This window comes from Felis catus, chromosome C1 (assembly GCF_018350175.1).
Source record: "Felis catus isolate Fca126 chromosome C1, F.catus_Fca126_mat1.0, whole genome shotgun sequence".
Taxonomy (NCBI): Eukaryota; Metazoa; Chordata; class Mammalia; order Carnivora; family Felidae; genus Felis; species Felis catus.
Window position 1 is genome coordinate 15,785,712 of NC_058375.1, and position 16,267 is coordinate 15,801,978.

The 16,267-nt window shown below is 60.6% G+C and overlaps 1 protein-coding gene across 23 annotated transcripts in view; it reads right to left on the reverse strand.

Moving 5' to 3' along the window:
* Positions 1-9,648: 9,648 nt before the first annotated feature.
* The window catches only part of RAP1GAP (RAP1 GTPase activating protein), a 65,763-nt gene continuing 59,144 nt past the window's right edge, over positions 9,649-16,267 (reverse strand). For 14 of the 23 annotated variants that reach the window (XM_023258268.2, XM_045035245.1, XM_045035248.1 and 11 more), the window contains 6 exons: positions 15,692-15,801; positions 14,612-14,767; positions 12,966-13,089; positions 11,868-11,970; positions 11,419-11,522; positions 9,649-10,688 (listed from right to left, as the gene is read on the reverse strand). In XM_023258268.2, coding sequence (XP_023114036.2) covers positions 10,326-10,688; positions 11,419-11,522; positions 11,868-11,970; positions 12,966-13,089; positions 14,612-14,767; positions 15,692-15,801 — 960 coding nt within the window. In that variant the 3' untranslated portion in view covers positions 9,649-10,325. Of the gene's footprint in view, positions 10,689-11,099; positions 11,142-11,418; positions 11,554-11,867; positions 11,971-12,965; positions 13,090-14,611; positions 14,768-15,691; positions 15,802-16,267 lie in introns of all 23 variants that reach the window. The other 9 variants (XM_019836355.3, XM_006934381.5, XM_045035250.1 and 6 more) reach the window with 7 other exon arrangements.

Here is a 16,267-nt window from a genome sequence, read left to right on the forward strand (position 1 = left end):
CAGCTTTGGAGCAGGTTTCCAACCTCAGCATTATTGACTTCTCGGAGCTTATGCTCACTCGCTCCCCGGACATCACTACATCCTCAGGGTGTTCGAAAACACTGGGAGATTTCACATCACGTGATATCTGGACTTCTGGCTTTTTCGAAAAATTGGAAGGTCTGGCTGGCACGGCTGCACGTCTCTGCAGGGCAGTGGCTGATCTGAGCCGAGAGATGGCGGCCCATCCAGCGTGTGGCTCTCCCGTTTGCCACCGTCCCCAGCACTCAAGGAACTCACACTAAGCCCCTTTCGGCCAGGTGGAGACAGAGCTCGGGACCCATGCCTGTGAACGGGCCGTGGTTCTGTCCTTGGAAAGCTCACATCTCACGACAAGGTGGCCAGAAGCAATCCCAGTGCACAGGCGAAGCAAGGAGCCGTGGGGGCAGCTAACCAGCAGGGGGCACGGTGGGGCGGGCACTGAGGCAGAGAGGACAGCAAGCAGGCTGGGGCCTGACGGGCCAAGGAGCACTGAGGCAGAACGTGGGGGTACAGAGAGGATTCCAGAGGAGACCTTGTGGGGACAGATGGGCAGGAAGGTCTCGAATGCCATTCCAAGAAGCTGGAGGTGAACGAAGACCCTGGGGAGCCATGGAGGGTTCTGGAGCCTGGGAGTGAGCCTCATTTTTGAAAGATCATCATGGCTGCCCAAAGAAACTGTGACGGTGGGCCAGGCAGAAGCTGGGCCCATGGAGATGGGAAGGGGGAACAAACCCTAAATATGTGCCTGAGAGTCCCAGCTCCTACCTGTCCAGAAGGCGGCTGGAGCAGCTGGTGAGTGAATAGTTCGTCAGCAAACTGTGTTGATATTGAGGGACGGAGGGAGCAGCACATCAACTGTAGTGAGGTTGACACCTTGCGGGCACATGTGTCACGTACACGCCCCCCACCATCCTGTGAGGTGGGCAATATCATCCCCATTTCGCAGATGAGAAGGGTGAGGCGTGGCAGAACACAGTGACCTGCTCAGGGCCCATGGCTTGTAAGTGACAGCTGCAAGTTGAACCTAGGTGTGCCTGACTCCCAGCCCGTGTCCCCTCCCTGGCCTCTGGGTGCTAATCCTTTCAAGGAAAACAAGCCAGGCCCCATCAGCCGCAGAAGCCCTTCGATGGGGGAGTAAGAGCCCCAAGCCAGCAGAGTTTATAATTAGCCTTGGTGGCTAACCCAAGACCTCCCACCAAGATCTAGCACCAGCCGATGGGGGGGTGGGGAGGGTGGGCTGGGGAGATTAAGTTCTTAGAAGAGGATTTGGGCTCCCGAGTTTCTGGGTGGCTCCCTGGGGCCTCCTTGTGCTGCCGCCGTGATCATGACTCCAGGCCATGGAGTCCTGCTCCTCAGCCATCTGCGCTGGCCTCAGGATGGGGAGGACACACATGCCCCACCAGCCAAGCGGGGGGCAGGCGGGTTGGGTCTGCCACCAGCCAGGGCCACGTGTCCCTCCTACCCGCGGGAACAGAGGCCTACGATCGTTGAGGTAGCGGGAACCCAAGCCAAGGCACGCGGGCGAACATTTCTATGGTGTCCCCAGAGCGCCAGGCACTGTTCCTGGTGCCTCACAGGGCACTGAGCCTATTTAGCCTCCCCACCACTCTCAGAGAGGGCAGGACTGTTTCTGTCTCCATTTTACAGAGGAAGAAACGGAAGCAGAGAGGAACTGGTCACTTTATGCAAAGTCACACACTACCAAGGGACGAAGGACGGGAAGCTGAGCGCCGTGGAGCCCGAGCGCGGGATTCAATCATGCCCAGACCTCCTCTGGGCATGGTGAGCAGCCAGGAGAGGTCGGGAGTGTCACTGCAAAGGTGGCAGGGGCGGGACATCACGGGCGGAGATCCTGGGCCCTTGTCCTGGTGGGGAATGCCCGTGGGCTGCCAGCAGAGCCTCTGTCCCCACCTGCCCCCGCCAGGGTGGCTGGCTCCAGGGCGTCAGAGGGCAGCCTGGGCTTGCACACCCTGGCTGAGGGCCCTGTGATTAGGCTCCTGCTCACTCAGCCCACCTGGTTGGGAAAGGATGGCAGCTGAGAGGCTGAGCCCTGAGGACCGTTGGCCGGGGCAGAGTGCAGGAGGGTCCTGAGGCAGGATCTGGAGGAGTGTGAGATGTGACCATTCACCCCGCTCCCTCCCACAGCCCCTGCGGCCGAGGCCTGAGGGGCTGCTGCCCGCTCCCCGGGCATGAGCAGATGCCATCCTGGCATCTTCCCTCATGGCAAGTTTTGGTGCTTCGTGTGCCCTTTGTCTGCCTTCGCTCCTGAGGGATCTCCTGGGGCGCAGGCCTCTCTCCACAGTCCCCCAGACCACGCTCGGGGCTGGAGGCCAGGGAGGAAGGCAGCCCAGAAAGGGTCAGACACCAACTTGAAGTCACACACTAAAATGGCTTAGACACAGAAGGTGACGTGGTCCAGTTTGTGCTTTGGAAAGATCACTCTGGCCACCGTGCAGAGGAAGGACCGGGAACACCAGGAGTAGACGCTGGAGGCAGTCTGGAGGCCTTGCTGTCGCTGGGGGTGGAGCTGGCTTGGGCCAGCTAAGTGTGGTGGTGGCGGGAAGCAGCTGGAGCCCAGACAAGTTTGGGAGTTAAAGCCAGCAGGGCTTGCTGAGGGACTGAATGTGGGGAGCAGAGGAAGTAGAGGAACCGGGGATGCCCCCTGAGCTTTTGGCCTGGGCACCTGGGAGGAGTGCATTTATGGACATGGGGGAAGAGATTTGGAGGGAAAATAGAGAAGTGGTTTGGGTCACGTTGGCTTAGAGATACCCGTTGGACTCGGGGGTGGACATGCCCGTGGGTAGTTGCGAAGGATGAGTCTGGATTCAGTGGAGGAGCTCAGCTAGAGACACAAGGAAGAGGGTCGTGATGGTATTTAAAGCTGCAGGGCACAGAGAGAACGTGATGGGCCCAGGATCACAGCCAGCCAGGGGCCAGGATTTGAACCGGGGTCCGTCAGACTCCAAAACCCATAGGAGCCCTTTTCACTCCAGCAGGTGTTCACTTCTGGGATTCCTCCAAGGTGGGAGAGGGAGGAAGGGAGGTGGTGCCGGAAGCTTCTGAAAATAAATCCAGGAACAACTGAGATCCTTCCAGTCTGGGCTACCCACCCCCCAACTCCCGCCTACCCAGCCAGAGGAGCTCTTGTCAAACGTGGAGTCCTGTCCCCTTCCCATTGTACAGATGGAGAAACTGAGGCCCAGAGGCGGGCAGAGCTGGGATCTAGGTCTTCTGCCTGCCACCCTGTCTTCTCCACCAGCCTCTAAGGTCGGCTCCTGTCTGAACCAGCTCAATGGTTGAGTGGAAGCCATCCAAAGGAGACAATCCCGAAGGGGATGGATGTTTCTCTTGGGGCCCTCAGATGGAACTGGGGCCTGGGGCCTTCCCTCCTGGGCTCCCCTCACGGCAGTGTTTGCCCCATGCCTGCCTCTACCCCTTGTCCCGCCATCCCCAGCCTTCAGGAGCCCTCTGAGTCCCTGGCAGGGCAGCCTTGAGCCTGACTCCAAGCCTGGCTCCTGTCCTGCAGCCCAGATCGAGGCCCCTCCTGGCCCCTGCCCAGACCACCCAGCGCCAGGGCCTGGCAGACCCCAGTGGGGCTGGTGGGCAGTGCTCCCAGGTTGGCCAGCCGCGGTCTGGCTCCACCCGAGGGGCTGTGGCCTGGGAACCGCTAGCTGTCTCCTCAGGGAAGCGGCTGGGATCTCCAGAACAAACAGGGAAACCACAGGCCCCTGCCCCACCCGAGGAGAGGGGGGCTGCCTCCGGCCACGTCCACCGACACCCTGTTCTCCAGTCATGGCCAGTAGGGAAGAAGCAGAACAGCTGTGGTCACCTGTGGACGGAGAAGGCTGCGACCGGGGCTCTGGCCACGCTGGCTGCCCCTGCAGAGCCCCCCGCGAGGGAGGCTGGGCTGAGCCGGGGCAGGGCGCATCTCAGCTTCAGGCTGAGAACAGAGCCCTGGAATCCAACAGATCTGGGTTCAAATCCGGACTCTGCCACATCCTAGCTGAGCAGCCTTGGGTAAGTGACTACACTTCTCGGTGCCTCAATGTCCTCTCCGAAAAGTGGTTTCAGTGGCCCCTGCCGCCCACAATTGTAGTGAGGTGACCCAGAGTCCTCTGGAGGGAAAGTGCCCGGCTCAGGGCATGACACACAGTAGGTCCTCGCGAGACATCAGTCCCTGACCCGTCACCGGCTCAGTGACAGCCAGAGTAATCTCAGGGGACTCCTGGGCCTGGCGGTGCAGGCTGGGACAACCTCCCTGATTCAGAGCAGCTGGGGGAGGGGAGCATCTGACTCCACTAAAAGCCGCAATTAGAGCCCAATTTAAAGAAACGCTGTGTTAGTTCTTCCCAGGGCAGATGTGATTATAGGCTCGGAGCTAAACCGTTACTAACAGGATGCCACACAGGTCCCTTCCCGGGCATGGAGGATGTCCAGCCCCACACCCTCACCGTACAACTGGGGAAACCAAGGCCCAGGGCAGGAAGGGACAAGCTCCAGCTCACACGCAGGTTAGAGGGGGCCAGGCCCAAGCCCTGCCTTCCGACGGCCGCTCCAGGCTCTGTCCCCATCTCTTTGCTTTTCTCTGAAGGATTCATTGCTGCATCTAGAAGCCAGAGACACCTTGGAAGAGATGACATTTCTTGAAAAGGAGGGATGGGGGCTGAGGTGGCTGAAACCCCTGAGAGGAGGTGGGGCCTCAGGGTGACACTGGCCATGAAGCCAGGGCCTCGGGGGCCAGTGACAGCTCCCTGCCCAGCCCAGAGAGACCTCGAAATGATACTGATGATAATTACAGTGATCATGAGGGCCCCCTTCCTACGGCACCTACCGTGGGCAGGCATCAACTCCTGTCTTTAGTTACCCCGGGAGGGAGCTGCTGGCGTCGACCCCACCGCAGGGAGGGCAAAACCAAGGTCCTCAGTCTCTTGCCCAGGATCCACCGGGAGCCGGTGGCAAGTGTAGGCAGTGGAACAGGTGTTCGAGCCCAGCCAAGTTGCTAAGGTCCTTTAGCGCCAGACCCGAAGTGAGCTCCTCTCAGCAAATGGTGACAGTGGGTGAGTCAGCGAATGAATGAATGAATGAGTGAGTGAATGAAAAGGCTACTTAAGGGACTCTGTTCCTGGGGAGGTGTGGGAGGGCATAGTCATCCCCTCCAGGGAGACCCCTGAGATTGATAGTCCACGGGAAAATGCCCATTTCAGCTCTCCAGAAACAAGAACTCACAACCCTCTGGGTCCCAGGAATCCCCCTGGCTGTCCCAGTGCCCTGCAGACGAGCCCTGCCAACACCCCTGCGGCCTGCCCCTCCACCTTAGTCCCAAGCAGCCCCCCAAGGCCAGAAGCCAAAAGTCACCCTGCCCTCATCCCCACCCCCCTCCACACTCTTGCCCAGGCTGAACTCCGAGTTGCAACTGGGGTCTGGGGCAGGGGTGTGATAGGGAAAAGCTGGCCTCCTCTCCCCGTCTGCCCCTTCACTCTCTTCCTGCAGCGCACTTTGGGAGTCCCCAGGGTGGGGGCACTGCACTCACCAGTTAGCCTCAAGGAGCTTGGGAGGTAGGCTGCTGGAGCCCCCTGCTGGCCAAGCATCCCCATCCCCATGGGGGTGGGTTGGGAGGATTCTTCATTCAGCAAATATTTATGAAACCCCTACTATGTGCCGGGCCCTGGGTTAGGCACTGGGCTCAGCAGAGAACGTACGCAGACCCTCCCTTCTGATGTCCATGGTTCCACTGAGGAGGTAACTGATGTCGGGGTCACGGCCTCCCAAGGACTGTCCCCACCCCCAGAGAACTGAAATCTCTCTGGGCAGGAGGTGTGCCCGCGCTGTGACACTGGGGTATGGTTGTGCTACCCCCACCAGGCTGGGGCTCCCACGGTCTGTGTATAAAACCTGTCATTCCTAAGAAACCTCTCCGCTCCCTCCAAGAGCCTCCCAGGATAGGGTTGCCAGACAAAATATAGGATGACCAGTTAAACTTGAATTTCAAATAAACAAGGAATGATTTTTTAGTATAAGTATGTCCCAAATATTGCATGAAGTGTACTTAAAACTAAAAATTATTTCTTGTTTATCTGAGATTCAAGTTTAACTGGGCTCCGTGTTTCTACTTGCTAAATCTGGCAATCCTACCCCTGGAGCTCATTCCTTCTGCTGGCACCTGGCCTGTCCAGATGGCCCATGTCGTGCCTGGACATGGCCCCCTGCCTGCCCAGTTATAGCTCCTGTCCGCCCCCAGGACTGCTGTCCTCCCCCACCGGGCCCTCAGCTCCCAGGTGGACACCCACTCCCACCTGGTACACAGAGTCCAGCCTACGGACTGTCAGGAATGCTGTCTGACCTCCTTCACGATGGGCCCCGAGAGAGGGGGACAGAGCCACCGCTGCAAAGAGGGACCTCGAGCGTCAGAGACAGGGAGAGGCAGAGATCCAGAGATAAAAGAACATAGTCAGCAATGGAGACAGTGGGAGAGAGCCAGAGAGCTTGAGTCCCCCCCATCCAGTGCTGCTGCAGGGAGACCAGTGCAGGTGCCGGAGGGTCCTGAGAGCCACGGGAGTTCTCCCTGAGTGGATCGGGACAGAGGCTGGGCTCCCGAGCCCCAACATTGGGCCTGGGACTCTGGGTCCTGGATGGGCAGGCCCTGGGAGGCAGCTTGGGGTCTCCCGCACTAACAGTCAGGGGTGGGAGTCCAGCCCCAGCCCCTGCCGCTCTCCCCTCACCCTGCTTCCCAGGGGCAACACAGGGATATTCATGGCTTCCCAGAAGGGCCTATGGGGCAGCCAGAGTGGCTTTTAAAATTAGCCTCACTAACCAGATCTGGTTATTTCAGGAGACTCCGTCCCTGGCTGTCCCCTTGGCAGGGCGGGTACAGGGAGGGAGGGACCTCTACATTCCAGGGTCCCTGGCTAAGTACCCCCTGTGGCCTAAGCAGTAGAGAACATCCAGGTCCCCGTCCCCTGGCACTGGGCGGGCCTGAGCCTGCGGCCGTCTCCTTGGCAAAGTCGCCTGAGGGTTAACCATGAAGGTCCAGGGACACCCCAGGGGACAGGGGAGGACCCCTCCTACTAGGCCAGGCACCCTAGAAGCCATGACAGTCTTTTCACAGCAATAGGTAAGGCTTTGTCCTCCTTTGACAGGCAACGAACCTGAGGCCTGGAGAGACAGGTACCAGCTCTGAGGCACGGGGGACGGGGACGGTAGGTCAGCCAGGTGCCCAAGTCCCTCCACGGGAGGCCTCTTGCCTCCTGCGTCTGGAGAAACCTCTGGCTGCCATTTCCACCACCAGAGCTATTTCTAAGTAGAGTCCAGTGCTTCCCGGAGCCCGGTGCCCCCCACCCAAGCCCTAATTCCAGCCTCGGGTCAGTGTCCTGGCTCGCCCTCCCCACCTCGGAGCCCAGAGTGAGCACGGAACTGGCGCAGGCACAAGAGAAACAGCGTTGGACACTTTGATCCCAGAGGCCAGATTCCTCCTCAGCCTCCCCTGGCCCCATCTTGGAGCCTGGAGAGGTGGGTGTGGGTTGGGGCCCAGCCTGAAAGCCAGCCCAGAGGCCTGCCCTTGCCACAGATGGGGGGCCGGCACAGACCAGGCAGACAGGGGGGCAAAGGCAAGGTCTGCTTCTGCCACGACAGCCCCCAGTGCTCTAGCCCTGCTGTGGGTCGGAGCTGCACGAGTGAGTAAGGGCCATGAGCAGGGGTGCCCAGACTCTTTTATAAAAGGATCGTCAGTCCCAGTAAAGCCTGGGGAGCTGAGGCTCAAGGAAGCAACCCGCAATCATATGTTCCCAAAGCCTCGTGTCCGGACGCCCGTGTCAGGCCCAACACCGATTACTCCATCGTCCACACAGAAAGCTGACCCCACATCCTCTGATGTGGGCTGTAGGTCTGGTTCCCATTCATGGCTAATCACGGCTCCCACTCCCAACACGCGCACTATTTCTCAGGCCTATCACGTGCCAGGGTGCACTTTTGAATCTTCACATCAGGGTTTAGCATTCCCACTGTACAGTTGAGGAAACTGAGGCCCAGAGAGCCAAAATCATGTGCCCCAACTCACACGGAGAGGAGATAAAGGAACTCAGAGCCAAGCTCCTGACCTTGGTGCTGAACGGTGGCTGCCGGCCCTTCGGCGGTGGGATGGGAGGAGACCCGACCAGAGATGGAGAACGGGAGGGGGTGCGATGGCTGGAGAACTGGGGTGCGGTTGTGCAGGGAAGGGCTGGGGCTAGTAGGGGACCCACAGAGCCCAGGGCAGCCTAGAGCCAAACCAGGTGGGTGCGGTTAGGCATCGGGTGTGAGTCACAGCCCCCGGGTGGCCCCAGACATCCTAGCGCCACATAAGGGCCCTGGCAGGAAGAGCATGGCAGTGGGTGCACTTAACCGCCGTCCTGGGGAGGGCGTGGGGGCTGGTGGCAGGGGGTGGGGGGCTGCAAAACTGTCAGGGAGGCCAGGGTAAGTGGCCATCCAGGCTGCCCTTGCTCCTGCACTCTATCCTCAGAGGGGGCCCCCCTCACCCAGTACCCAGGCTGGACTCCCCACTCAGCCCCACATCCCATCAGGTCCTTCACCCAGATGTTCACGCCCCACCCGACCCCCGTCCTTCCAGGCCTGTCCACTGTCCTCCTGCCCTCTGTCCCCAACATCTGCCACCTTGATCCTCCCCTCCCTGCCTGACACTGTCCAGCTGGTCTACACCAGCAGTTCCCAACTGCTATGACAATCCGTCCCAGTTTCATATCCTCCATGGCTCCCCGCTGCCCTCAGCACAGACCCCTTGACCTGGCATTCAAGGCCATGTGGCCCCTGGCTTCATCTCTACCCTGTCACCTTCCCATCACTCAGAACTGTTTGCTACCTTCCCAGTTCCACTCTCCTCCATACCTCTGCACCTGCAGTTTCCTGCCTTAGGGACACTTTCTTAAGCCTTTCCAGGATGCTCGGTCACCACTGCTGCAGAGTCTTCTCCATGTCTCCCTCACCCAGCCTGGGCCCCGCCTTGTGCACATGCCCCACCCCCCCCGCCCCGCCCCCAACCCCTTGTCACTCAGTACCTTTGATTGTAACTGCCCTGCGCGGCTGAGCCCCCACCCCTGCCCCCATCAGTCCTGGTAAGCGATCCCTTGGCGCCCCCTGGTGGCCACATTGAGGAAATTCTTGGACTTCACTGAGCAAGAGAAAGGAGAGAGGGAAGCTGGTCTCTGAACACCCACTGTGAACCAGACGCTGTGCCAGGTATTTGATATACCCCGGCCCAGCGAACCCTCATCACAAACCCTTGGGAGAGGTACTACTGCTCCCATTTCACAGAAGTGGAAACTGAGGCTCAAGTTTCTCAAGGCCACCCAGCTAGTAAGAGATGGTACGGGGACTCAAGCCTGACTTCAGAGCTGTATTCTCCACCCCTCCCCGCCCCCCTTGGAGAAGGGGAACAGGGTGGAGGGGAGGGCAGCACGGTAGAAAGGCACGCCTGGTGGTCACAGGACCCGTGGTTTGACCGTGGAGGTGCCCCCAGAGCTTAGCAGCTCTGAAGGGTAGGGTGCGGGGGACGGGCAGGCTGGTGCCTTGGCACCACTGAGATCTGTCCGGAGTCGGGCGGGGCAGGGTTCACACAAAGCCAGGCCCAACTCGGGGTACAATAGCGATAAATAGAATTTATTTTGTACAACTGTTACCGACATACACACAGCCACGGGGGCTTCCAAAATGGGTGTTGGGGCCGGAAGGCTGGCCTTTGGCGTGGTGCCTAAAAAGTGTGGACAGACACACACAAGGATGTGGACTCACAGCAGCTGTGCCCGGCTGCCCCTCCGTGGGAGTTGGGTGGAGGGGTCACAAAGGCGAGGCCCATAACTCTAGGCCAGTGAGACCCCGTGACCTGGAGTGCCCAGAGCATGGGATGGCAGGGGTTAAGCTGGGTGCTGGCTGAGAAGCCAGGGAGGTCTCCCTCCCCCCTAAGGGGGTCACTTGTCTGTCACGTGGAGGCAGTGGCCAGGGCATTGGCAGATCTGTGGTAGAGCTTGAGGGTCCAGGAGGGGCAACAGGCAGAGCCAGCTCCCAGCCCCTCAGCCCACCTGGGGTCCCAGGGAGCCCAAGAAGCAAGGGAGGGCAATGGGGGCCCCTGGGAGGACAATCCCCCATTCTGGGGCAGGTGCACGGAATCACAGTCTTCACTGACCTCTGAAATAATCTTGTCCACGTGTAGCAGAGGCGCCCAGAGAGGGAGACTGACTTGCCCAAAGTCACACAGCAGAACCCATACTGGAAGCCAGGACTCAGGACTCCCAGCCCAGTGCCCATCCCACCACGTTTCACGTCCCACCGCCTCTGCAACGGGCTCTGTGTACACCAAGATATCTCAATCCTGCCCCCCCGTCCTGCTCCCCAGGGGTCCGGAGATGCACCCGGGTGTGACAAAGGGCCCAGAGCGGGGGCAAGTCAGGCCTGGAGTTCTGCTTCAACTGACCACTGCCTGTCCCAGCCTGGGGGGTAGGGATGATGCCAGCAGCCTCCCCCTCCTGGGTCCGGATGGCTCCGCCCCGCAGAGACAGTCCAGACAGGTGGCCAAGGCGGGGGCAGGGGACAGCCCACAGGCTGGTGCTGGCCGTGGGGGCAGAGGTCCTATCCACCTGGAGTTGACACTGCGTCTTCACCTTGTGCTTCTGCGGCCTCACCTGCAGGGTTAAGAGAGAGGAACACACCACGATGCGGGGAGACAGGAGCGGGAAGGGCCTGCCCCAGATCCAGGCTCTGGGTCTTTCCATCCCACCGGGGACCCTCCAGGCCCCTCCCTCCCGGCAACCACCTAGTCCCTTGCAGGCTCCCACCAAATCCTCCCGCTGACGCGTGGGCAGAGGTGAGGCAGCATTTATTAGCCCGGCTGCACAGAAAAGGAAACGGAGTTCCGGAGAGGGGCCGATGACCTGCCCCAGTCACCCAGCATTTAAGTAGCAGAGGATTCGAATCCAGGTACACAGCTCTCAGCCCAAGGAAGTGACAGAGGAACGGAGGAGTCACCCCCTCCTCCCCACTCCCACCCACTCCCACCCTCTCCCCCCAAACAAGAGCTGAGGACTGGGTCTGACCTGCTCAGTTTCACCTTCAGAGCTGGAGCCTGGCTAACAGCCCTGCACAGACAGAGTGGCAGCGAGGCAGGCGACAGGATAGGTGAAGACATGGGGCAGGAGACACAGGCAAGCAGAAGACACTGGTTGTGCCCAGGCCAGATGAGCCCCAGCCCTCCTGGCCTCAGGGGGACCTCGCGGTCCAGCACCCACCCCCGGTCCCCTTGGACACCTGCCCCCTTCCCCCAACAGCTAACCCCCTCCTGGGTGAGTGTCCCCACAAGGCAGCCTCTAGGCCGGTCACATCCGCCCTGGCCAGCCCTCTGGCAGCTGCACGTACCAGCTGGGGCGTGTGCTGCTCAGATGCCTCCAGCTGGATCTTGATCTCGGGACACGCAGGGTCCCCCGACTTGCTGGCGTCGGGATGGGGTGACCGGGAGGGTCCTGGGGAGGGGGGCAGGAGGGAGCCACCTCACTGGCCGCGGGGAGGCACCAAGGAGATGGACGCATGGATGGGCGGTAGGCACTGGTGCTCCGCGACCCTGCCCCACCCTCCACTCCCGTCTTGACCCACCCCTCTGTCATCCTCCGAGACCCTTCCAGAAGCCATGAGCCCTCAACCGTCTTAGGCCAGATAATGACCCACCCACGGTCCCCTACGTCAGGGGAAGTCCCGTCACCCACCCACCACCTGGGGCATGAGAGGTCGTCTCGACCCTCTGTGCCTGTCCCTGTCCCTCTCTTGCCACAAGAATGCCTTGGCAGGGGAAGCTGTCTGCGGCCTGGTACCTGGGGAGCTGCCCCCACTCGTGGTGCTGACACTATCCTCCAGCCACGTGCTATAGATGAAGGAGTCCCGCTTGTGGGGCGTCCCTGAGGACGAGACGCTCTCCTGGGGACGGGAGGAAAAGGGAGGTTAGCCCTCGTCCGTGGCACTGGCTTTGCTTCCCTCCCCTCTCCCAGCGTCCTCTGCCTGCTGCAACCCACACACCCTCACCCTCGTGCCCCTGCAAAGAGGATGGGGGCCCAGCAACGTCTGCCCCGGGGAGACCCGGAGGACAGAGTAGGAATAGGCACAGTCCCAGCCATTACACCACACACCCCCACGCGTTCATTCAGCAAACATTCACTGATGTTCTCCTGGGCCGAACCGCTGAGAGAAATCAGGCCCGGTTCCCGCCCTCAGACAGTGAGGTCTAGGAGGCAAGACAGACTGTGAAGAACTATTACAATCCTAGAGTCTGAGCCCCATCGGGCAGGGCCGCGGTCTGCCCTGTTCCCTGCTGCACCTGCAGCACCTGGAACAGGGCCTGGCAAGGAACACGTGGCCGCTAAAGGTTTGATGAATGAAGAATGACACAAGGGTGCTAGGGGCAAAGCCCCAGGGGGGCCTGCGAGAACATTAAACGGGGGGGTGGGCGGGGGGTGGTTCCTAACCTACCCTAGGACTAGGCGGCTTTCAGAGGTGATGTGAGGCTGAGTCAAGAAGGATGAGTAGGAGTCAGTCGGACAGAGAGGGAAAGAGGAGGCTGGCAGAGTCTTCCAGACAGAGGAAATGGTAAGTGCAAAGGTCCAGAGGTGGGGTAAGCCTGGTATGTTGGAGGGACTGCAAAGGAGCGCAGATTGGCCGAAGTGGTGAGAGATGCAGGGGTAGGGAGGGACCAGATCTTCAATGGTCTCAGAGATTGGGTGCTCTGTGGGCAACACTGGGGAGCCATGGAAGGCTTTACAGTAAGGGAGGGTTAGTCTGCATTGCTCCTTTGGACTGGGTCCCCTGATCTCATCTCAGTCACACCCAAGCTCATGTTTCTGCCTGCAGCATCTACGGGGACCAAAGAGCCCCCCTCCGGGCCACTGCAGAGCGCCAACGTTCCCTGGGCCTCTCACCAGGCCTGTGTCATCCGCGTCCACACCCTCGGTCTCCTCCACCACGCTGGCGAAGCTGCTGGCACTGGACGAGGAGCGGGAGAAGTCCTTCAGCACTTCGGCTCTCTGGGCTGCCGTCTCCGCTCTGCCAGACAGCACCCCGTGAGCCCACGTCTGCTCTGGGCTCCTCCTGAGCCAGACCCCGGTTCCCTGCCCCGGGAGGCCCAGCCTGCAGCCAGCCAAGTACCTCTGTGCCCCCCATGACGGCTGCCTAGGCCTCTGAGGCTCCCCACCACCACTGTCCTTCCTCATTCATGGATCTGAGCATGCCCCTCCCCTGTACAAAGCCCTCTCGTGGCTCCCCGTTGTCCCAGATACAGTCTAATTTCCCTGGCTTGGTATTCAGTAATAATAGTAACTATTAACAATAAAACTATGGTCTAGTGCATGCTTGACTGGGCCAGGCACTGTTTCAAGTGCCTTTGCCCGAGTGGTCTCATTGCTATCATTATTAGACCCGCTCTGCAGATGAGGAAACACCGAGGAAACACCGTTCAGAGAGGGTGGGTGCGCAGCCCCAGGTCACCCAGCCATAGGTGGGAGAAAGGGGCTTGGACCCAGGCCTTCCAACTCCACACTCTACTCTCAACCCTCTCAGTTTTGCTCCAGGCCCAGGACTTTGTGTCTCCCGCCTGGAGTCTCACTCCTTCCCTCAATTCCCAAAAAGCAAATTCATCTTTCAAAACTCAGCCAAGGTTTTGAAGCGTCTCCTCCCTGATTCCTCCTCTCAAGGTGGGTGTGCGAGCCCTGTCTCTCCCTGTCCCTGCCATCCATTGCCGCTTCTCTGTTTACCTGCCTGACTCTTCAGCAGAGCACAGTCCTCTAGAGCCACAGCGTTGAAGGGAGGGGTGGCCCCTCCTGCGTCCGTCCTTCCCCGCCCCACCTCTTCACATCGCACCCACAGTCAGGTTCGAAAGTCTCACTCCTCTTCACTAAAATCCCAAAGGCTCTTTCCTGGCCCCACTTAGAGTAAAAGGCAAAGTTCTCAGTATGGCTTCCAAAGCCTGGATCTAGCCCCTGCCCGCCTTGCTGACCTCATCCCTGACATCACCCAGCACAATGTCCGCCGGGGCCCAGCTCCTCGCTCACTGAGCTCCCACCATACCACCCTTCTTTCGATCCTCCGAGCGCGCCTCAGGGCCTTTGCGCCTGCTGTGCTTCTCTTCCTTCTGCCATGCCGGTCCTAGCAGGGCTGGCTCTTCACTGAGCTCCCAATTTAAGCCTCCCCCATATCTGGATGTCTTCCCTGAGCACCACCTACCCCCCGCCCACCTGATCCTTCCCCACCGCACCCCCAGCTTTGTTGTTCTCTTGTGGCACCGTCTAGAAATAGCTCATCAGCTCATGCTACTCTGGACTGTCAGCTCCACGAGGCAGGGGTTGTGTGTGCCCAGCTCACTGCTGGACCTGGAGCCTGGCATGGGGCCCGGCACGAATGAAGCTCTCAGTGGGTATGGGTACGTGTCAACGGAGGGCCTGCGAGAGTACCCAGGCCCCCCTGACGCCCTGGTGTGGCAGCACCAATGCTCCCAGGCAGCCCCAGGCCCACGCAGGGACTGGAAAGGGTGAGTCCGAGCCCCCTGGCTCGGCGTGCCCCAAACCCCAACCTGTTCTTGGTCGTGGGCATCTCTGGGGAGCTCTGAGTGGATGAGTTCTCCGACTTGGGCTCTTGTGAGACGTGCCCGCTGTCTGGGGTCTTCTGGCCGGCGGGGGGACTCTCCCTGCGGGGCACACGGGGGCAGCGGGGGGATTCAGCACCGGGCCTGGCACCAAGGGTAGAACGAGGCCCAGGTGGTGAGAGAAGGTCACGGGCGCCTCCTGCCTCGTCCCCGCACCCTAGATCCTCAGGGGCCAACCCCAGAGCAGGCCCTGCAGCTCCCTGGCTGGCCTGGCCGACGAGAGGAACAGGCAGTGATGGAGCGCCCACGTGAGACAGCGCCCTCCTTATCCCTGGTACGGATAAGGAAACTGGAGTCCAGAGATGGGAAGGAATCCGTCCAGAGACGCACAGCTAGGACATGGCAAAGCCAAGGCTTAAATCCAGGGTTCACAGGATTCTGGGCTCTCGTGGCCGTGAGGACGGCACCACCTCCGCTCTGGGGGGCTCCGCGCACCTGCCCTGCTTCCTGCGCTCTACACCATACCTCTGCCGCAGCCCCGGGCTGTTGCTCATGCGCTTGTCCTCATTTTCCAGATTGGGACAGCGGGGCTCAGAGAGGTACGGTGACTTTGCCAGGGTCACACAGCCCCAGGGTGGTAGAGACAGGACTCACATTCAGGAACTATCCTCCGCTTCCCAGGGGCTGTTCCGCTGCTCGTATGGCGTGCTGCCTGCACCCTGCCCGCACAGACGCATCCGCAGACCCCCACAGACCAGGCCGTAAATCCCGGCTCTGCCTCTCCCGGGTTGCGTGACCTGGGCAGGCAACTCCTGAGCCCTCTCCCCTACAGCATCTTGACATGCAAGGCGTGACCCCCTGGGGAGCCACCAGAACCGCTGAACCGATGAAGGCATCTCACGTTAGGTGACGAGCTGGCCCTGGGGCCTGACACACAGCAGGTACCTGACTGTCCCCAGAAAGGGACAGGGAGCAGAAGAGTGGGCACTCCCTCCTGCCTGCGTACCTTTGCCACAGCACGGGGGTCAGGGAAGGGGCTGGGGGTGACAGGGGACCCATCCCACCCACCTTTTCTCCTGCACTTCCTGTATATTCTCGATCCCGATGGCGCTGCTGCGGCGAGAGCCAAACGGGCCCGACTTCTTCCTCGTGGGGCTCTTCCCAGGGACGATCAGTGACTGCAGGGAAAGGGCCCAACTCAGTGCCCACCTGCCCTGGGAGAGCCACTGTCCCCCACATACCACCTGGGGCCCTCCTGCCCCAGGCCCTGAAGCAGAGGCAGTGAACAAGAAAGAACGAGAGGAATGCCCATCTCCAGAGACAGCCCTTCAAGTTAACAGAGAGGGAAGCAGGCCTGGTGAGGGCGAGGGCGCTCGAGATCACATAGCAGGGCAGCGCCTGGAACCGCATCCCAGGCCGAGTCCTCAGAATGGCTACCGGCTCTCGGCCCCTCAGGGGCATCATGGGACCCGAAGCCTCAGGGCAGCGGGGAGACAGTGGATGTAGCAACATAAACCCCTGCCCCACCTCGGAATCTCCAAACTGGCTGGGGGAGATTCGGGCCCAGCAGTTGCAAGATACCTTCCCTCCCCCGGTTTCTAACCACACGAGGGGGGGGGATGCCCCAGGCACCAGAAGCATGCC